The sequence below is a fragment of the Pempheris klunzingeri genome, chromosome 16, assembly GCF_042242105.1.
Source record: "Pempheris klunzingeri isolate RE-2024b chromosome 16, fPemKlu1.hap1, whole genome shotgun sequence".
In the NCBI taxonomy this organism is placed as follows: domain Eukaryota; kingdom Metazoa; phylum Chordata; class Actinopteri; order Acropomatiformes; family Pempheridae; genus Pempheris; species Pempheris klunzingeri.
In genome coordinates, this window is record NC_092027.1 from 20,086,891 (window position 1) to 20,110,612 (window position 23,722).

Below are 23,722 nucleotides of genomic sequence, written 5' to 3' on the forward strand. Positions count from 1 at the left end.
GTTGTTCACTTTAAGATCAGTCTAGCTTAGTTTTTTCAGTTGTTCCTTTGTACCGTGTTTCTAGTTTGGAGTGCCTTTTGGCCTGAGTATTTCTGTTCTTAGGGTTTTGATTTTGTTTTGTCTATTCGCTCCTGTTTTTTCACAGTCGCCTTTTGTTAATTTAGCCTCAGTGTTTTGCATTTGTCCCTGTTTTTCCCCTTGCCTTTGTTTAATAAAGTGTTTATTTTGTCACTTTGAGTCGTGCATGTGGGTTTTCCCTGTCTTGTTGGCCCTGGTTTTTGACAACAGTGTTGAAACTGAGAAATTTGGAATGACTTTTTTTCCAACTGAGATTTCAGTTTTATATTTACAGAGATTACACTACAAAGCAAAAGTCCAGACACTGGTACTGGTTTCAGAAACGGTTCAAATGTAAACCAGAAGTATAAGTTTGTGAAACATCATGCTATGTAGAGATGTTTTTCTGCTTTGCATTATGACTGCTGAACTGTCACTTTCTGATACAAAAGACTGAGTTTATTATATTGGGAGAAAATCGGCTTTCTGTTGGTCTGAAGTAAGTAATAATAAAAACATGGCCCTGGGTCTTGGGTCTGGTCTGGTCTGGTCTTTAAGGGGAGAGTGCTGGCAGGGTTCAGGTCTAATCTTCTGACTGCTCATGTTTCTTTCCCCCATTGGACTCCTGTTTAGTGATGTCATTGTCTTCCCAGATCTCAGCCAATAACTGAGTGAGTATGATATGAATGTTACCTTCACTATAAAAACAGACCCCACTTCTCAGAAACAAGAACTCCAGAGTTGAAATGGTAAACGCTCTGTATTTGTAGCACCTTCCTGGTCATTTCGACCACTTTTCCATCACATCCTCATTCACACATCATTCATTCAGGAGGAATCTAAGATGGAGGAGACTGTTCTTTTACACACTGAAGCTGCTTCAGGAGCGAGTTGGGGTTCAGTGTCTTGCCCAAGGACACTCGGACAGCCGCCCTAGCCGGTTTACAACTCCGGTCCAGATGCTTTAACTTGATATGGACACAGATTTGAGTGAAACTCTCGCAGTTGATTCCAAAAAATGTCAGCATTCCGCTTCGCTTGTTCAAGCTGGAATCAACTTGTCCACAGTCTAGCGCTGACAGCATCATGTCCTAATCCTTTTTTATCCACCACTGTAATGTCTGTTCCACCATTATTAGCAAGTTGTCACAAGAAAGGCATTTGGCCGTGGTGATTCTCTAGTGGTTGGGAGAAATGTTCAGATCCGGTTTAGTGTGACCTGGGGCTGCAACTGAGAATGTCTTGCAATTAACAATTATTCTGTTGGTTATTTTTCCAATGAATCCTAAAAATGTTCAATCATTTAGTCCGTACAATGTTGGGAAATAATGAAACATGATGAGTCTTGATTTGCCATTCAGGCATTCAACATTTTACCAAAACTTGCAAATAGTCTAGTCCTATACATTTAGTTGTTTACACATGAGGTCAATGGGAATAAAATATAAATCTGGTATTTTTTTTTTTTTACAAACAAAAGAGCAAACAGGATAAAAAAAAAAGAGTAAATAATTGACAGGACCAAAAACAAAGGCACACAACCAAACAAACAGGGGTGGGGGTGGGGGTAGGTGGTGAGGGGGGTCGAGTTGTTTAGGAATTCAATATGAGAAGATTTATTGATGTGGGGTGTCAAAACATCACAGTAACTTCAGGTGTGCATATTGCGTATGAGGAGATTCAGATTCAGTGCAGTCCAGGAAGGGGGGGGGGGCACATTTGACCACATTTGTCAGCAGAACCATGAGGTATAAACCTGAGTTTCTCTCATTCCGAGTGCTGTGTGACATCTCCAAACCACTGCATAGAAGTGGGAGGATGCGGGTTTTTCTCGGTTTGGTAGAACGCTGCATGCTGCTAACGTTAGAGAGGTAGTGTAATTAGTTGGTCTCAGAGGACTATCCTCTCCCTGCCTGCAGAACATGGCAATCAAAGAATCAGGATTTATAAAATTAGCAAATATTTTAATGTTTCCCCCGGAGTTTTTCGACACTAAACAGAGCTGCTCTGAATTCGAAATGACAGGAGGCGGCCAGGAGGAAGCAGAAAAAGAGGGAAAGAAAAGGCCATCGAGCAGAAGATATTACGACGGACAGGCTCAGAGAGACAGAGGGCAGGACGAGCGGCAGTTGGGGAATTGTTGGGTGGAGTGAGGGGAGAAAGCGGTTGTGTGCTGGCTGATGGTGGGGATGGAGCATCTGATGATCATTTGTTTGTTTTCTGATGGTTAACATGGAATAGCCAATCTGTTCTACATGAATGAGTCTCCACATGTAGCAAGGACACAGCACATATGCTCAGAGAGGAGGAGGAGACGCACGGCGACACTAAAACATCGGGAAGGAATGGGTCCTTACAGAATCTGCACTGTATACAGGCTGGACAACTTCTGGTTGCTTTGACCTTTTAAACTGGAACATCTGGGTTTTTTTTTTTTTTTTAGCTTTTGACATTTTCTGACTATTACTAGGCCAAAATAATTCAAGAAAACTGTATTTCTTTCTGTATTCCGGTTTACTTGCATAATGTAGTCCACAGTACGGTCTACAGTCACCCTTGTGAACTTCGGCATAGTGGTGGTTTGAGCGAATGCAACAAATGTAATGCATCGTCGGCCTGTGAACGCACTCATACAGACAATGCTAACGCTGTGTATTCAGTATTTCTGTGTGATGTTTACAGCCTTAGTTTTATGTGTTAGCACGTTAATGTTTGCTTACTAGCACTAAACCCAAAGTACAGCTGGGGATGATGGGAATGTCAATAGTTTTGCGGGTATTTCATCATAAGCCAAAGTATAGGAGGAATCAGAACTTTGGCCTGATGCCTGAGAAATGTCTGTGTACAAAGGTCTGACAGATCTTAAATCGAGCCTAATCATCTGGCAGAGCTTTCAACCACATCAGTAGACGTCACGGAGACGACTCAGACCATACTTGAAGAAAGACGGAGGTTACGACCATATTCATATTGATACAGACCATGATAACATTTTAACAGTCACATATTTTAAAGGGATACTAAAACTGAGATGTACTGACCAGAACTTTATACAGTCTAAAAATCCTATTGTCAGTGCTCTCTGATGGGCAAACTACATAATGGAGACACAGTTTCTAAATAACCTCAAACATATCTTTGAGCTATGTTACTGAAATGTAATTCTGCCAACATGTGAGCAGATACTGACCTGCGCGCACTGGCCTAGTACTCAACACGTCTTCATACCCAAATGACAGAATGGGTCGATTTCCACTGACTTCAATAACAGCTTATACGAGCGCTTTCAGCACTCACTATAGGACGGATGGGTAATGTATGTGTTAACATGAAATGGTCACCATGACCATGTGTCACGTAGATAGTGTCTTTTTCTTGTAGAATTACATTTTTTAGATGTTTGTCGAGTCCACTGTTTCCCTCTTTTTAATTTCTCTACTATGTAACAGGGTTAGAGCTTGACAAGCAAACAGACAACTGTAGAAGAAGTGTTCCTGACATTGTGATATGACAGCTGTAATTCAGACAGATCATAAAACAGATCATCAACACAACTGCAAACCGACATTTACAAAGAGTGCTTAGCGCCTCCAAACAAACTCCTTTGACATTTAGTCTGTTTTTTTTTTTTAAATCAACAACTCCAGAGAAGTCAGTAGCATAAAGCAGAGTATCTGTATTCAGTCTGAATGTACTGACAGACGGCCTGATTAAAGCTGCAGCTTGACATGAAGCAGTGATAATTCTTTTGGTTATAGCTGACTTTTTCAATTTTTGGAAAATTTAATGTTGAGAATTTGAAAGTAAAGTCCATGTTTTCAAGTTTTTAACTTTTAATGGTTGAACCAAGGGAGTTCACGCGTGTCTGCCCTGCAGCTTTAAGGAGTGTAAAGCAAAAGAAAAGGTTAGACTACAAGATTCCTGTTCAGGCCAGTCACAGGGGTGTTGTGTAATATATTTATTTATGCCAAATATACTCTTTCTGGATTTTATGCTTGTGATGGTAGAAAATGTTCTGCTTAAAGTGGAAAAAAAATAATAAAATAGGTGCCAGCGCCCCCCCTATTCACATGCTGCTGTTTGTATTGACACATCATGTGAGCATCATGTTGTGCCCCTGGGTACCGCAGTTTATTCAGAGCCATTATGAATCGTCCAGAGCTTGTGAGAAGTGCCAGTGAGCAAAAAAAAAGTCACAATACACCCAAGAGTAAAATGTAAAAGTGTGTACCAGCCCACTTCAAGCACCGCTCTGGAACCCAGTCACTTCAATGGTCTTCTACACATTATTCAAAGCTGGATCTTTTTCACCTGCTTCTTTTTCTTCAAAAGCTACTTTTTTTTTTAGGTGAGGCCAGCATGAACAAACAGAGGCTGAATACAAACATCAATTGGGCGGAATGACCTGTATTACAGCTCCCATGGTTGGTTCAGCATAATGTACCTTTCCACCTTGTTTTAACAGAGACACTCTCTTTCACTGTTCAGTCATTCCAAATGCTTCCACTTTGCCGTTTTTGCCATCGGTGTTAGAACTTGATATCTCCTGCTTTTAATGTTTCACATAAAAAGCAAGGAAAAGCAGAACTTTTGCACACCTGTAGGTCGACGGGTGCGTCTGAGAAGATCATAGGTGAACTACACTATAGGCAAGAACTCTTGAACGCTGTTATGTACACTTGCAATAAAAAACTTTACATTTATTGGGAACAATGTTTAGTTCAGAGACCTTCATCATGTTACTTTTAAAAATACCATCACCATTATTTTTTACCTATACCTGGCCATATTTAAAGTTTAGAGTGTAAAGTTTCTTAATTGGCTCATTTGAATTTGGTCGCCAAAACCCTGAAAGTAATATCACTGTACCAAAACGCTGGTCCCAATAAATCTCTTTTAAATGCAAGTGTGCAGGAGATCTTGCTTCTATATTACAGGCGAAAAAGTGAGGAATTATGCTGCTGAAAGGCTTTTATTGTGAAATGTTTTGTAATCTGTTCTTGTTGAGTTTCACCGGCAGAAGCTTAACAGTGATCGAAGAAATGGCAAAGTAGACACAATTGGAATTACATAGTGAATTAAGCTACACCTTGCCTTTTTTACAGTTGTAGTGGTTATTTGCTGACGTGCAAAGGGAACTTCCAATCTCATAGACAAAAGGTAAATATGGAGGAAGTTGTGAATGTTTTTTTTTTTAAATAAAATCTAATAAAACCAAATAGAGTTTAACAGCAATTGCACTTGGCCAGAGCTGTCCTGCTTTATCCAAGTTATACATGAATTTAGCTCTTGTTCAAAGAAGTAGATTGTTATTTCACATCATACTGGACGTGTTTCATGTTTCCACAAACAGAAAACTTAAGAGATAGTTACGATCCTTCTTTGTGGTTTCTATCATTGAAGTTTTCATATCTAACCATTCAGTTAAATTATGTATGTCTAAAAGCTTACTTCACATTGCAGGAATACTGAATCCTTTATTCAGTTGTGGCCAGAAAGTAGTCCAATTTACACAACCTGAGCCGAAAAGAATTCTGACCGCATTTCAGTTTTAAATGGTTGAATGTAAAGTCTCTCCATTCGCTCATTTGAATTTGGTTCCGAAAAGGACGGAGTTTATGATCAACAGAGATCAGGCTGCTGATGGTGTGCTGGAAGTGGAGCCAGGTTTTACAGCCCAACACCCCTGGAGCTACTGAAGAAAAAAAGCTGGTGGAAAAACTGACCAATATCACATCCTTTACTGAAAATCCAATATGTACTCAATATGTTGGCAAACTCCAACATCAGTCTAAGCCCAGCCCCAGGACCTCTTTCCCTGTGAGAGGGTTTGACTATAGCAGCGCCCTGCAGCCCCAAACAGCCCACCAAAGTGACTGTGGAGACAGCTGGAGCAGCCCTCTGCTCCACAGCACATCAATCCCCCTGAGGTTGTTACTGTGAGGCACCGCGGCTGCTGGACGCTGTCACGAGCAAACAATCTATTGTGTGGCCACCCGAGAGAGAGAGAACGAGCGGGAGATAAAGGGAGACCGAGAACAGCAGAGAGGGAGAGAGAGAGATCATTTAATATGATCTGGGGTTAAGTGAGAGGCACATTAGGGCCATGCTTAAATCACAGACAACGAGCTGCAGTCGACACAACAGCACTACGGACGCACATTCTACTGATTGACGTCCGATTTGATGGGGAAGGAGGAGGTGCAGAGACATGCGAGTGTATGTGTGAGAGAGAGAGAGAGATAGTGTGTTTGCACAATGCACATATGTCGGGAGGGGGTTGAGGTGGCTGATATTAAAGCAACTTATCTTGCTCTTCCCTCTGGGTGGAGAGGGAAAGCGAAGAAAGAAGGGGAGCTGAGAGGAGGAAGGAGGGTGGGATAATTTCCAGTTGGATGCTTTTTTTTTTACCCCCCCCCACTGCAATCTCAGTCAATTACACAAGTCCCATAATTCAATAGAGGAAAACAAGGAAGTTGCTGGGGATTTCTAATTTCATTTAAGAACATTTATCCAAACAAATTAGACAAGTTGCGACATTAGAAAAGAAGCCGGCAGTGTAGAAACGAGCGCTCTGCAGTACATCAGCAGGCTCGTGTGTACAGATGCAGAAAGCGAAAAGGCAGTAAAAGCAGCCGGCACCTGTGACGAATAGCGTCGGCAGACAAACTGTAATGTGGCTAATATCTCCAGGCTGGGCCGTGTACTGTACATCAGGAGCCGCCGCCGCCGCCGCCACCGCCTGCAGCCGCCGGGCCCCGCAGAGCGCTAATGTTTTATTTTGTCTTTGAAACTGCCAGGCTCGTTTTTCATCACCATCACTGTCAATGAAGCGTTATTCATTGTCGAGCTAAGCCCTCTCACTCGCACAGCTATCTCCGCTAACCCAGCAATGAACTCCTAAATCACTGCAGACTAGGATTTGAATATTTCACCACATAATTGGAGCTTTAACCTAATCTAGGGGCACGGGAGCTCCTCTTCTGTTTCCGATGAGGAGGGCTCAAAAGGCGCATCAGGATCCAATCGCTTGTAATAATGAGGAACTTCTCACAGTCTGTGAGCAAGCATAATTACCACTGATCCAGATTAAGGCTTTATCTGAGGCCCAACTGCCACTCCAACAAACAGCAAACACTGGCTTATATCACAACTAGGGAGCAAGATTTTTACTATAATGTCCCAATATTTTCAGCTGTGGATTTTGACTCAATGCAGACTGTTTATTTTGTAAAATCAGGAAGTGTCTCACGGGAGAGGGAATGGGATGAGGGTGGAGTAGAGAGGGGTTACAGCGATTAGGAGCTTTGTGTTGGGCTTGAAAGGGAAAAATAAAGAGTTATGGAGATGGAAGCTTACTGTACATTGAAATGACAGCAACAGCGTACAGCTGCACGCAGCGGAGAGCTTGCAGTGTGTGCCAATTTACTCCGTTTTAGCATCTCTTGCTCATCTCCGCTCCAAAGTTTATTGTCGGCGACTGAATGATTTTCATCACCGCAACAAGAGAGGCATTACTGCACATTATGACTGCTCAGCGGATTTGTTTATCTTAAAATAAACAGTATTTTATATGATTGGCAGGTGTCATGAGATTTCCAGAACCAGCACCACCAAACCATTAAACATACCCCCCCCCCTCCTCCTCCAGCTGCTCCCTAAAGAAGACTGTTTGCAGAGTGCCGGTGTCAATCACGGCTTACTCCCGCTGACTGTAATCTATATGTAAGTCAGCTTAAAAACAAACACATTAGACGCCGTCAGCTCCCTGAACAATGCTGCCATGCATACCTGTCAATCAAAGTGCCACTACCTCCGCTCGCTATCAAGCTATCAGCCGTTCTGCAGCTCCAACCGTTTGCCTGTCAGCACGTCACAAATATTCAGCCAAACACGGGTTTGCAGCTCACACTAGAGGTTTTCTCGACATCTGAATGACCTCCATCTTTCGCACCGAGTCATGGCAAGTGCAGAACCGTCCCACAGGGGGAAAGAGAAGCTCGTTGTCACTCAAATGAGGGGAATATACTGTCCTTTACAGGGTCGGCTGCTTTGAGACTAGACAAGCAAGGGGCCTGATGTGTCCGGCTGATGAGATTCTTCTTCAAGGTCCTGCGAGGATTAGCATCGCTTCGCTATCTGGCCTTTCATGGGTTGTTAGTTTAGCGCAGGACCCAGCGTTTGTGGGAGGTTCAGGGACAGCACAGAACTCTCAACCTTGAGGTCTGCTGGGAGATGGCGGGAGAATAAAGCCCTCACAAACCCTGACAAGCATTCTTGACAGCCATCTTTAATGCCGTCGCACATCAGCGCACGAAATCCGTGCAGATAATGATGCAAGTTGGATTAGCCGCATTCATTTCTCTTCTCAGACATGTCAAAAAACTAGAGGGTCGGGTTGGGATCTGCCTCAGCCAGACTGATGGGCAGCTGCTTACTGGCGAGCATTTCCCTGATGAGAGTTTGAGGTTGGCAGCTGCAACGTCTTCCAGTCCTGACATCTCTCTTTTAATTTCTCCTCTCTGTGTTGCAACATATGGGGTAAACAAACCCTGCTACCGTCTCAGATCGTCTCACCAGAGGCAGCTGAAAGCCATGATATGTTAGTTGCACGGTGCCATTATGATGCATTGCTTTTTATTGGCTTTCCATCACACTTAATGTCCAGTCAATAGCTACTGAGAAAAGAAGAGCAAGAAGAAGAAATGTGGGGCGATGTCTGCCTGGACAGTCAGTGGCGTACTCTCGGGCTGCATTAAAAGGGGATTTAGAGTACAGTACAAGAAATTGATTATCATTATGAGCTTTGCACTCTGCTAGTTTTGCAAGACCAGATCAAAGGGGCATATGGTGCAATCAGCGAAACCGGGTCATAGAGTCAAAAAAACATTGCAGCTCTGATATGTTTATAATTCCAAAGGATTTTTCCAGGCATTGCAGAACGGTGAACTCACCGTGGTGTATTTGCCAAGCTGGCAGAGGGAGGGGAAGGTTTCTTGATGGGCCTTACGAATCTTTTCAATGATGGTCTCCAGCTCGGCTGTCAGCTCGTAGCTTTCTGCCAGCTCTGGCTTTGGGTTCTCCTTCTTCTTCTTATTTCGGTCATTTCGAACAGCTGAAAGAGAACAGAGGATTAGGATTAGCGAAAACAATGACTTGCAAAATGGATGATTTGATCATCAAAGCAAATGTAGTTTAGTGTTGGAAATAAAAAGATTTTCAGGAGCAACAGAACTTTGCCGCTAGTAAGCACTTTTCTGGTGAGAGATGCAGCAATTTGTCGATTCATAAAGTGAGACCTTGCATAAGGACAAAGTTTCTAGCTGCAGTCTGCTCCGTCAGCTCAGTGACATTGGCAAATACTCAAAACGGGAAACAACTAAAGTGTCTCAAGTGTTTCACAAATGGATTGTGGGATTTGTGCAGCCTTTCTCAATTGCTTCCTTTCATTAGTTTCCTCTTAGAGCTATGGCCCTTTTTATGTGGCTTGTGTAAGCTGAGGTCTAAAGTGTAAACTAATATGACATTAACCAGGTTTCCATCCAAATGTGGCATATTTTTATCGCATACAATTTAGCCTGGGAACCAGATGAATTTGTGACCTCGTGTTTTTTTTGCTCTGCAGATGCATCTGGTGCCCCTCCCGTTCAAGCAGATTTCCATTTTTAATACAATGACTGTGACAATCAAGATGGCTGCCATTGATGTGATGTCCTAAAAAGAAGAACAAACAACTGTGCTTAAGGCTTTTGTTGGTACAAAGATGCTTTTGGCGTACTTCCACCGGGTTTTGGAGGTTTAAAAGTTTACTTTATGCTCAGCGCTATGTCACCTTTCGTTGCTCTGATTGGTTGCATGCTCACTGGTGATCTGGTTGATGGTTTCATGCCATTCCACTGATTGACAGTTTCCGAAACAGGCCAATACAAAACTAGGAATTAGCTGATAATGTGATAATTATGTGTTAATAAACCATCTAGGATATACACAGTGTACAATTTTAGCAAAATTATGACAAACAATGAATAAAAACACAACTTTGTATTTTTGTTTTTATGTTTTGTACCTTTAAAGGACACATACTGTGCTCATTTTCATGTTCACACTTTTATCTAGGAGTCCTACTAAAAACGTTCAAAAACCACATTATTTTTCTCATATTGAGCATGTTGCATTTGTTCTGTTTTAGCATTTTGACAGCCAAGCACAATTTGTGTGCTTTGCTCAACCATCAGCCCCTTATTACCAGAGCTAGCCTTAGCCACGTAGCAACGGCGATAGATCACTGAAATCAGTGATCAGTGAAATACAGTGGTCCCTCGTTTATTGCGGGGGTTATGTTCTAAAAATAACCCGCAATAGGCGAAATCCGTGAAGTAGTCAGCTTTATTTTTTACAATTCTTATATATATTTTAAGGCTGTAAAACCCCTCACCATACAGTTTAGACACTTTTCTCAGACAGGCATTAACATTTTCTCACATGTATCTCTTGTTTGACTTGTTTGTTTGTCTTGCAAACAGGCAGCACTTAAAAGTCACACTGCTAGCGATTGAACATTGATGTAAATTTGGCAAGCCGAACGCATTCTGTACTGTACGGAGACACGGCACGGAGGAGATTGATTGACGTCGGTCTACAGTCCCTTAGCCAATCAGGACGTAGAACACAATGCACGTTCATACTCTGTAAAAAAAAAAAACAGCATGCAAAATTGCACTAAAAAAATCCGTGAAACAGCGAGGCCGCCGGTAAAGGTGAACCGCGTTATAGCGAGGGACTACTGTATTTGACTTTTCAGTCCTGCTCTCCTAATAGTATGTGTGCTAGCTGATAACTGACCTAGCTAGCGTTACATTATAGCCTTTGAGTTAAGGTTAGTTTATGTTAGCCCGGTCAGTGTAGCCTGAGCTCCGACCAGTAGTTTACTGTTAGGAGCTTATAAAGAACACGGCTCCAACTACAAGCTATTCTTTAACAAGCTGTGTGTAAATGTGCTAATGCCTGAAAGCATCTGTGCTGGTAACATCAGGCTACAGCGGTTAATATCATATTCATGCAAGTAAAACTAGTCGGCTTCGTGCCCCTTAAATAAGCTAAGCTAACACAGGTGACTCATTTCACACACACCAGCATGTAGCATTAGCATGTAGCATTGAGCCATAAAACCTTCTATCAGTATCTTTTTCAGGCCATGGCGGGGGAACAAATCAGAGCTCAGCGATGTGGGATTTAGTCTTGGTGCAACCAACTCCACAGCTCCTCTTTGGCATAATGTTATTCATTTAAATGGACTTGTTTAAGTGGAGATGCTGGTACAGTCTATGTGTGTTTTCCCCCCTAAAGGGCCGCGGTGATGAGAGCCAACTCTGGCTCGACATCACACCGAATCTAAACAGAGCATTTTCACACTCATTTACTGAAACATGCAGCAAGAGAAAATGAGAGAGGATGGTCTTTTCTCCGAGTTTGAGGGTCTCTTGATGCACCTGGGATACATATTCATGTTGAAAAGACATTAAAAAGTCCATTTTGCATAATATGTCCCTTTTAATATTACTGCAATCCCATAGTAGTAATTGAAGGTGATCTAGATGAGCACATCAACTATTATTTACCAACGTAGTGTAGATATTCTCTCATACTGATTATGGCAGCTGGACAATAAGAGGACAGTGTGCCTTGCATTGAATATTATATTACATGTTGAAATGATTTCAAAAGTCCCCAGGAGAGAGTCCCACTGAACCAAACAGGCAGAATCTCCAACAAAACAGGTTGTTGTGCTTGTTGTGTGTAAAGTGCACCCTGAGAGAGTCCACAGAGTCCTTTCCTTCATTAGCTGCAGATCTTTGAAGTCTGTCACAGCAGGAGATTCAAACAAGCCAACCAGGTTTATTACTCAACACACAGCATGATCATCCAAGCATCACAAGTCTCTGATCAGCTGCACGCTCCCCTTTAAAATAATAAGGAATGGAGCTGGAGAGAAAGAGCTGGGCCCATTGTCAGAGCAAGACAGCCCAAGGGACCTTCCTTGGCTGACAATACAACAGTCACATCCTCTGCCCTAGTTTACAATAAAACCCTTTCTACTCAAGCACTAAAGCCAGCTCGTGATCCTATATTGCACAAACATGCTTCAATGGGGAGAGAGGATGCTGGCTGAGTGTGTGCTGGAGTTTATTCCTTGTGCACATGTGGTAAGTGACTGTGTGGAGCTTCAATGCATCCATTAGAAAGCCTTGCCGTATACTAGTGAATTTAACGTTTACAGAGCACACCCACATGAGCACCAACTTTCCTTTGCAGTTCTGGAATTATATTGTTGAATTATGTGTTAAAACTAATAGATTAATTTGTTAAAACTTATAGACTGCTGGCCAACACTTGTATGACATAAAGGTTAATGGTTGGGTTCATCACTTGTTTCACTAGTTGAAATGACCAAAACAATCATTTCACTATGATTTAAGATATCTCTGTCTCTATATCATAAAAATAATTCAGTTTGGCTTGTCAACATCATGGCCATAATGTCATTTATCAGTTAAATGGTGACTATTTTTAGCCTAATGCAGTCTATATACTCCAATCTTCTGGCCCATGTACTGATGGGTGATCTCCATAAAGCTAAACTGTTTTCACTGGAAATCTTGACCACTGACATATTGTGACATATTCTGAACCAGTACTGTTTACACTACATGCTCTTAACTTATTCACAAAACTTGTTTCAGTCTTTGTGCTAAACTACACTAAACACACACCACTGGACCTTTGGGGTCCTTGTCAGCAAAAATGGAATATTGTATTCATAACTATTTTCACCTGATGCTAAGAACTAAGAAGTCTGGGAACCCAAATGTTGACGAATAGAGACGTTATACTCATCATTTAGCACAAGAAGAAGCAAAGGAGCGTGAATCCTCGTCAGCCACCGTAGTTTCTGCAGGGGTGAGTGGTTTAGGGGCAATCTGCATCACAAGAAGTTCCTAAATCCTACATACTGGTCCTTTAAAGAGCTGCAGCACACTGCCCACTGATGCTAATGCTAACACACAACCACGACCTTTCCCAGCACCACCTCTCCGACTGTTGATGCGCAAAAGGGTTATGATATTGACCAATTATAGTGGGTGTATAATGTGTGTAATGTGTATAACCAGGCATTAACCTCAGAATATCTCATGTGTTTTATTTATTTACTACCATAAACTTGTCTCTCTTGATTGAAATGGTGTATATTAACTGCATTAGCACAACTCAGTAAAAGAGCCCAAAATATCATACAGCTGGGATTCTATCAAAATATGTCAGTGCTTTTTAATGCACACAGTCTCAGATCCAAATCAGTCAGAACCGGGGCGTCCATATGCTGCATCTGTTTAATCCTGACATATTGGCTTGGACATCCGCCCACATCTCACATTTCATGCTCAGCCTCAACAGCATCCGATCATCTCAGTGCATCAGAATGAAAGAGGAGTGGATATAATTTTCTGTTTCGTAGTATTAGACTGTATGTTTTGGTCGGCCACGGGCTTGTGCTGATTACTGTCACTGCTGACATTAATCACTCCATACAATTTGACCTACATCTGTGACCTATATGTCCATTGTATGGGGGTGTGTATATGTACTTTCCACTACATCAACTGTGATTATTATATAGTTAGTAAAGCAAACTTTGACAGTGACAATGTAAATGACTTCATTAGAACAGACTCAAATGGGATGCAGATAAACAATGACTACATTTAACTTCACAAATGAAACAAAAGATACCATATGACATTTGATGGTACGGTCCTGCTGCATACTTGACAGTGATAATCTTCAAAGATGTCAGATGAAACTAGTCATAGTAGAATTGATCCTCACCTTGTCTCTCGTCACGGTTTATAATGTCAGTGTGGGGGCAGTGGAAGGGGTTTGACTGACGGAGGGCAGAGAGCATTGGGCCTCCTTCTATGTGCTGCACAGAGAGCTGCAATCACCGAGCACAGCAGCAGCCAATAGAGAGGACTGTGAAGTAGTCGTTCTGACTGGAGCAATAGAGATCTGCCACACGGTGCACTTCCAGTACTGGCTCATTATAAAAGAAAAGATATGGGATTCAAATCAAGCGATAAGAGGAAAAGATAGCACACTTCAAATCGGCTTCTAAACTGAGGGTATAAGTGGCAAAGTGAGCAATAAATGCACAATGCAACATACTGCCCTCAACAGAAAGCACACGTGGAAGCTATGTTTCAAAATGTGAAATACGATATCTCAGGTACCACATGTAAAATTTGTCAGATTTGATATTACATTGTGTAATGGCATGACCTCCATCAATGATTTGGGACGCACCACTGTCCTGTTTCCCAGCGTGGAGTCATCACAAAGACCTACGATGTCAGCATCTCTTTCACAGATTGACATGTTTTCTTACTGTTGGACACGTCTGCTGTGTGCTATAAGCACTAATTGACATGTGCCAAATGATAAACTTTCTAATTTGTTACATGTTGACAAATTCATCCGAAAGTAACGTCAAATAGAACGCGTTCGTGACGCATCTGTTTCTGTCTCTTGCGCAGTTTGCTGTGTGCATTTGACTTTTGACTTCACTGAAAAATCTCCCTAAATATTGGGAAGCTTGTTTCCAGTAAGATAAGATCAACTTTACTGATCCCAAAGGAAATTACTTTGCCACAGTACAAAGTTGGCACAACAACACAAAAGTTAAATACAAAGTACAAAGTGTAAAAGTGTAAAGTGTCTCTAAGTGTGTATAAAGTGTCTCTAAGTGAAAAGCAGAGAAATAGTGCCAAACAAATTAAATAAAATAAGTACAGAATGACCCTGACTCACTACCACTTCTCGCCATGATTGGCCATGTTTGTTGGGGGGGGGGGAGACAGTAAGCAGGCTTTCAGTGTGGTCGTTAGCCAACAGCTATAAACACTGCAGCTTTAGGACGAGGTCGGACTAACCTGAGCCTTACTCATTCAATCTAACTGCTGTATCTACTATAGGTGAGTGATGGGGGATTTTCCTATTGTCATGGCCAAAATGACACAACTAAAGGGCTTTTTTTTAAAAAAATCCTGTTCACAATGTTTAGAAAAACACACAGCTCTAAGTGTCATCTACAAGAGCAACACCTGATCTGCCAAAGATACAGCTAATTCTGTACAATACACTCCTGTCAGTGAGTAAGTAGAGTAAACAACAGAGGGCAGACGTGGTAAGGTGAAAGCAGAACCAGGCAGTTCATAAACCACTCTGTACGGACACAACACCCAAAGAACACACCCCTACAGATGGGGGGGATGGTGCGGAATAACGGTATAGAAAGGGGGGTGGCACACAATCTGTTCACGTGTGTGTGTGTTTATGTAATTTGTCATGGTGTGGCGACAAACCGCGTCTTGAGAGGGGGTTGCGGTCCGCGCAGAGGCTGACGAGCCACAAGATGTGATTTAGGAAGACAGCGATGTGGCTAGTGCAGCCCCCCACCCGCCCAGTGCAATCAATTACCACTGCACTCCAAGCAAATTACTGCGAGCATGAGCAGATACATCCAAATGATGCATCGGACAAGAGGCCATGAAAATATATGGCTTTTTAATACCCACAAAAGGGGCAGAGGGAACCCAAGCAATGCAGGGACTCCTCCTAATGTAGTGGCTGTGATCACTGCTCCTGACTTCCACATGAAAGGTACCTGCTCTTTTCTCGTTACTGGTCTAGAAGCACTGCTTGGACTCTGTTTTCTATGTAAAATTCTATGACCTCTTAGGCCCTGCATGTAAAAAAGGGGGCATAATGTGCATTGGTGTGGGTGTGTTGTTTCCGGCATCGATGAGATGATGAAATACGGTCCAGGACGTGTGAGTATCAGATGCCAACTTTTTGTCTTCTTTTCTGTGACGGCACCCCGTGTTGTCAATTCAAGTGTCCTTTGAAATGAACGAGGAGACTGTGCTTTGTTACGCTGTGCCGCCCGTTCATCTGAATGTGGCTTTTCTCTCATGGCTTGTGCATCACTAAAAGACTAGGGGTCGCAAATATAACCAATCAATATACAGATATTTTTTTAAATCTATTATTGAGAACCAAAAATACATAATCATTACGGGGATAGTTCAGATTATTTGAAGTGGGGTTGTATCAGGTATTTATTAATAGTCAGTGTTCTACGTACAATAGATGGGAGTCAACAGATCCTCAGGCAGGATTACTGGCATGGAAGCTAAGCAGTGTACTGCTTGCCTTTACCAATGAAGCCCTTCTTCTCTCTTCGTTCTCTTCAAAACTCCACTGACAAAAACAGTCATTTCACATTCCAGAACATAGGAGTTGCTAGTCTACCAGCTGCCTCAATCAATGAGCTACCACATTAGCTTGGATCCATACTGACCGTTTAAAACACCAAAGTCACATAATAACACAAAAAAAAAACGAACCGATCACGGCAGCGATAGACCTGCAGCTGCTTGTTCCACAAGGTACAATCACAGTTTTGGTCAATGAAGTCTGGCAGAGTGAATAGTGAGAATCTGCAGCTCCCTGTCAAAGGGCAGTCTGATGGCAATGTAAAGCAGATCAGCAGATGCTGCTACTGATACTGGGCCTTTTTTTTTGGCTTTTCCTGCTGCCCTGTCCACAGCTGTTCATTGCATGCTGTTCATGCCAGGACTCCTGTCTGCCTCTCTAAATTGGAGAAGTGGACATTCTCAAACTGTGATCCGTTCAAAGGTTGTAAATACAGTCCGATTACATGTTACAAATTACACCTGAAATATAATTATCTGATGCTTTAACAAATGCTGATGATATGTGGTATGATGGTTAAATATCAGTCCAATCTGAATACAGATGCATTATTGACAGGAGGAAACTGGAGGAAACAATCTAGGGTGCTGTGTGTGTGTGTGTGTGTGTGTGTGTGTGTGTGTGTGTGTGTGTGAGAGGCATTTGCTAGCAGACCTCCATCCTTTTCAGGTTTTGAGGGAGCGCTGTGAATGAGCGAAAGTCGAGTGTTCCTGAAGTGCTCTCCAGAGTGTTAGACCGAGACAAGAAGGGTCATTGAGTGGAGTTCAGACACGCTGTTAAATACACTCTTCACAGTGACGCCTACTGTCACACTCTCGTCCCTCGGCTTTCCGAGAAACTCATCTCGACCTCCTTTAGTCAATGAGCGATGTCCCACCCTCTGCCTTTTGTCCTCTTCTCTATTTCTTCTGTCACAGCTGCCTCCAGCCGCCCGGTGCAGCGTGATGATTGTTTTCAGTGCTCTGCTGCTTTATCAGCAGGTTGTGTGGCTCCGCTGCAGCAGGCGTGGACAGCAGCCGTTTTAAGAAGCCACCGACCAGCCATTTGCGTGCTGCCGAGCTCTGCACAGTGTGTCTCTGAGTGAACAGATGCAAAGGTAAATAAACACCATCTATCTGGAGGCCACGTGGCGCGGCCCGGGCTGCTCGCCACGGCACTTAACATGGCCGATCTCTAACGCTAACCAGGTGGGTGTCGAGCATTGATGATGATTCTTTGTTGTCACCACGGCGGTGAGTTTAAGGTAATGGTCCTGATGGAACAAGGGGGTGGAGAGGAGAGGGGGGGGGGGGGGTCGTCAGATGGGAGACCTGCACTGTAAAAAATATGACCTTGGAGCAGGAAGGCAGAGGCACGACGACACCACATCCAGCACAGACATCTGATCTAAAGGCTTTCCACAGTTATCTAACTTACAGCTAGCTCACTCTCTGTTGTAGCAGCAGCTCGATGCTTCTGTGGCAAAAAAGCTCCGATGTTTAACTTCTTAATATGATGATGCAGGTTATTCATTTGACACCATCACTAAACCTGCTGAGTTTTGCTTTGATGGTGTGGAATCTGATTTATCGACCTGAATTTCTCATCCGACAATAAAATCCACTATATAGGTTGGATTTTATTGAATTATCAGCTTGTTACTCAATAACAGTCTCATGACATGGAGAACTGGACTTTGTACCAAACCAGACGAGTGTTCATTGAGGAGAGAGGAAAAAGAAATATTGTATTAACACGCTTTGAACAAGACAGAATAACTTCTGTTATTCCATCATCACAAATACCAACACACCAGTCAGAATCACTATTATGATAGTAAGTTGACCAGCTGATCCTGGAGCTGCTCAGGAGAACTGATCTCATTAAAATGAGAACAGTGTAAATGCTGTGGATGTTTGTGGACGACTCCTTCATGCTGTCATATTGGGTTATAAAACTGCACAGATGTTTGTGAAGAAGAAGACATCCACCAACAATACTGCCCTCCACTACAACAAGGTTCATTTTGCTCAGGGACTGCAGACACAGTACCTAAAAACATTAGATTGTTATTTTTGGACAAAACCCTGAGCACACAGGAAATTCTTGCCAATTAAACGAATTTAACCGTAGATGTTGGATATTTATTGGAATATTACAATAACATTATTCTAGCCTTCAAATACTCATTTCACTCAAACTCTTCTTTTCTCTGTATCATTACCAGTTCACGTAATATTTGAGACCCCCTCCCCACACACACACACAGCTAATAACAGACACAGAGTGCACGTCCATACAGCCCCCCCATCCTCCTCTGCAGATTCCCCAGCTTAATAACAAATCACTTCAGTGCTCATGACGTTATGTGACTCATGACCACTTACCACTGGAAAAAAAAAAAATACAAAGACAACAACTCGTGTAATGACGCACCAAATCACATACCTGCTGGTGCAGCACACACACACACACACACTCAGTCACTCATAGACACAATCATGCACTCACACACGCAAAACATTGCCCCCTTTGTTTCATTCTAAGCAGCAGTCCAGTTATCTCCAGAGGCACATGATAGCACGAGTGGAGTGTCCAAAAGCAGATACTCAGTTCCATCTGACTCAGGCCTCAGACCTGAGCTCTCAGCACCCTACTTTCACTACGAAACAACCACTACATATAAGGAACGTGATTTTCACACTGACAGTCACTGTGAACTATTCAAAAAGTCTTCGATAAGAAGAAATCTGCCTTCCCCTCTGAATGTTCTGCAACGCCTGAGCATGCGTTTAAATGTCTGCTTGGCAAATGAATTGAATATAAACACATCAATGACACACAGCTAATGTAGGCAGATACAGAACTAGCATTATTTGACTGGTAGCTGTAATTAATAAAGCATCACAGAAGGTTTGGCCTGTCACTGCTGTAAAGCAACATTAATGTATTTTTGGCCAACACAGCAAGCTGCAAACAAGTTTTTATTATTTTAGCCCAATATGTGAATATTAAGTCCAATATTCACTTTCTTTTTATTCTGTTTTGGTCTACACCACCTCCTGGGACAAATATCAGCTCTTTGGCTAAAACAAAACAATATCAAGTGATGCCACTTGTGCTGGTGCGCTGCCCAGGAGCCGGACTGGAGTCACGGACAAAAGCAAATTTGACAGACATTTTTCTATTGTCACACAATAACTCTATCGTCATACCACACAGTTACAGCTATTGGGAACAGCTGAAAACATCAGGGGACTCCTGGTATTTTTGGTGATACCCTGACGTTGTCTGAACATTCATGCATGACCAGCAGTTACAAAGTATTTCTGGATATCTAGATATGTACACAACAGGACGTGGATATGAATCATGATGAGTAAGCAGACCCTTCCATAATTAAAACTCTAGAAACATGTGGTCTTTAGTGGATCTTCCTGATGATCCCTGATCCCTACAGTCCTTGAGCAGGTGCTGTTCAGAGCAGGAGGCTGAAGACACCAGCACACCGCCTCAATCCATCAACAGAGAGAAAGGGTAATAGTTCCCTTTCTCATCAGGAAACCTGTGGGGGGGCTTAGCTTGAGGATATCAAGAAATCATCTTTTCCATGACTCCTCTGCTGAGGTGTGTAACAACATAAGGGACAGGAATGACACCCCCCCCCCCTCTTGAGGCTAATGGAGCATGAAGTGGACCTGAACTATAAATGCTGATGCAATCAAAGGACACCAATAACCTGTGAAATGCAAACTGTTCCTATGGATGACAATGGAGCTGGGGGAACATGGGGGCACCGACAGCAGCGACTCACTGGTACTTCCTTAACACAGACTGTCTGAAATCTCTGGTATTAGAGGCAAAAGTAACATCTTAGATTTTATTACTTTTTTGGATTTCTCAGATCCCACTGGATAGGCTTTGTAAATGCTGCTCCTCCCCCTCACTGCCTGACATACTGGCCAGTCTCCACTTCACTGCAGCAGCTCTAACTCAGATGATTGATCACCCCTACATCATACTGATAACAATAAAGCCATTACAGATAATCCAGGCCAGCTGCTGATGAGATCTTATCTGACAGATACAACGCTGCGTACTCATATTACTAAACAACACATTTTCTTCACGTCTATATTCTAACATATAACAGGCAAATGACTGTATATGTATTTGTTGCAGCCCATTTTGCAAATATGGCAGCTCACAGTGAAAAAGAGGTGTTACATTTGATTTACATTTGATTTATTGCTTTATTCCTTTGCATTTGCAGTCAATTACTGCAAATAACTTTCTCCAGTGTGCACTGTAAACAATTGTGAACACAGTCTCCATACAGCAGGGAACATACTGAGGTGACTGAGGTGACACTGAATGTGTGGGTTTGTTTCACAGCAGATATTTGGACTGCAGGTGTTACTAAAAACATTGACAGAGGCTCTTTTCTATTAAAGTGTGCCGTTAAAACGTGACAGCGTGGCTGTGAGCCATTATGAGCGATGCCACGACCCTACAAGGAATTCAGGCATCATTTTGTTATTTGCACCATTCTCGACCCCAGGTCGTTCCAGGTTGAAGCTTTGTCACCCCCCTTTGGCACAACAAGGTACGCTTTAGCATCTGCATGAGACACTAAAGGGCAATGTAGAACGAAGAGCAGCACAGTCGATGTGAGGAGGACGGTTGGGGTTAATGTATGGGTTTTGTGTATGTTGATAATTATGTACATGTCACAAAAAGGTTTTTACACTCGACTGAGGAAGAATGTGGGTGCATTGATACAAGCAAATTGTCACAAAGTGTAGTGGAAAAAGATTTGAATTAAGTGTCTTAAGTGACTTAAGTGTCACTGAAGCTTCTGCTCCACTGGGGAGATGGAAAGATGGTGGCAGACAACCCCAGATTCCATCATGTTTTCTACATTCTTTTTGCACCATCTGAGGTTTGACAGCCGACTGCTGACTGGAAAATTAGCTCCACCAACTATTTACATTGCATATGTGGATGGAAATAGATGCACCTGCTCCTCCCAACCTCAACCTGCACAGGTCTAACAATTGAAAACACCTGTGTGGGTGTGCGGGTCCAGGTAGAGCCGCTCTTACCTACTTACTAACTGATTAAAATGTGAAGATACCGCACTGGTAATGACTCAAAATGAGGTTATCCCAAGATTCAAACATGAATGCTGGTGACTTTTCCTCTTAGATGTTCTTTTTGATGATTTCATTTGCATCTGGAAATCCAAAATATGTCTAAGAAATGAGTGTTAGATTAGGGCGAGTTTGGAGTGTAAGACGTGGTGGAGTAAGCTCATTTGGCTAATTTAAATAGATCAAGTCAATTCATTCCCTACTGCATTCCTGCATCTGTTTCCTAGCAAGGGGAGCTGCATCCCTGCACTGTGCTCATACATTCTTTATTGCACAGTGTCTCTTCAAGTTTGCTAAGAGCCTTTTATAAGTACTGACAAAATGCACCTCCTTACTTACAGCATGATGGGATGGTTTTAATGAGCTGGGCTGATTTGTGCTTTTGGTCATGTACTGTATGTTAATGCAGAGGTGTGTGTGTGTGTGTGTGTGTGTGTGTGTGTGACAGCCAGTATAAGTTTTGAACACTTGGACACTTTTGGGTGTTTAAGTGTGAAGAATATCATTCGATTTTGTGCTCAAGAGGAACAACAGAATTTACTATCATTTAAAGAAAGCATATATTCAAAACATATAGACGAGTCTTCACATCGATTTCTTGATTCCATGCAAATTTGCTTGTAATTGCACCTTTCATTGACATTGTAAGCGTTCACCTTCAAAATTTTACCTTTTCAAAACTATTTAGTATGTTTAGTGTGTGGAAAAAGTTCTATTATTATAAATGGTTAAAACTGTTTTCTATTCTTCTAAATTCGAAAAAAAAACATTGGCTTGTCATTGCTGTCAAAACACACGTATTGTATTGGTGCAAATATTGTAAAATTTCCAGTGATACCCAACCCTGCCTTTGATTGTATTTTGCACACGGACTGCCCATTGTTCGGTTCAGTATACCAAAACCCGAAATAGTCGGGAAAAATGTCCGTTACCCTGAAAACACCCATTGCTCTGCTCTGCCAAGTGTTTTTACTGTTGCAAACAAATTTCCGAAGTTGTGGAAAAATTGTGGAAGTTGTACCTCAGCTGGCGTGCACTCCCGTCACTATAATCACTACATGTGTGCTGCAGGGTAAGGCTACACAGCTTTATTATTGCTGTTGGTGCTTACTTTTCTGTATCGTTAGGGTTAGGGCTGCCAGACAAATGGGCTTTCAGTCCACCACGACATTTTCTGGACTCCTCAGGCTTCAGAATAATGGGCCGTCAGTATAACGCTGTGGTACAATTTTTCACTGGTATTTCAAATTAAATGTCATTTTCATTAATAAAAAATCTGAATTTTTTTCTTGTCAGGGTTAAAGGCCTTTGAAAGTGACCGGTGGATAGAAACCCATGACATGTTAACTGTGACTGCACTAAGTAAGCTAGTTAGCAAGCATTTTTATAAGGCTGGATGCTTTTCTTTGGCTGTACCTTTTGTTGTTAGCAAACAGAAGCTACAGATTTATGTTATGTTCTATATTATATCTGAGTTTTTTTAACATTGATCATTAGACCAACACCTGCTGTGTGCACTTCATTACAGAATTGTGTATCAGCACACTGTGTGAAATGGGTCTGAAACTCACACTCTTTGGACATTCCCACTCCAAAGCACTTCTGCAGGCGGCAGTACTGACAGCGGTTCCTCGTCACCTTGTTGATAATGCAGTTCTTGTCCCGGTGACACGTGTACACCATGTTCTTCTGGATGCTTCGGCGGAAAAAACCCTGAAGGGACAGACACACAGACAGAAGGGTTGGGGGGGGTTTCATGAAAAGAATAGGTCTCACAACGTTGACCTCCTTTTGCTTCCAAACTCATGCAGCCACCTATTTTCTAAAACATCCGCACAGCTCAGCTGAAATTCTCCTGCCACTGGATATCATAACGTCGCAACAGTCTATATAACAATGTGCTGGATGTTTTGTTTTTTCATTGCCATTAAGGCTGAGAGAAAAAGGGGTCTGCGTGTCCCTGCTGGGAGCTCTGCGGAGCTTCAAATGCTGGATTTAAGCTCAGAAACAGACTACTAGTGGGAACAGAGCGAAGAACCTCAGGGTATCAAACAACGAGGCTGCTGGTGCAGTATGGAAGAATAACTGAGGACTTTGGTTCAGCTGCGGGCGGGGAGCGCCGTGTCTGGACTTGACAAGGTGACATTGAGCTTCTAAGGAAGACCAAAGCCACTTTTCTTTTAAAAGAATGCCGTTATTGTAAT

General features: G+C 42.4%; 1 protein-coding gene across 1 annotated transcript in view; it reads right to left on the reverse strand.

The window, feature by feature from the left end:
- Positions 1-23,722, reverse strand: part of LOC139215560 (retinoic acid receptor beta-like) — a 105,892-nt gene that overhangs the window by 14,717 nt on the left and 67,453 nt on the right. The window contains exons 3-4 of the mRNA XM_070846556.1: positions 23,090-23,231; positions 9,012-9,172 (exon numbers count right to left, since the gene is read on the reverse strand). Coding sequence (XP_070702657.1) covers positions 9,012-9,172; positions 23,090-23,231 — 303 coding nt within the window. The remainder of the gene's footprint in view (positions 1-9,011; positions 9,173-23,089; positions 23,232-23,722) is intronic.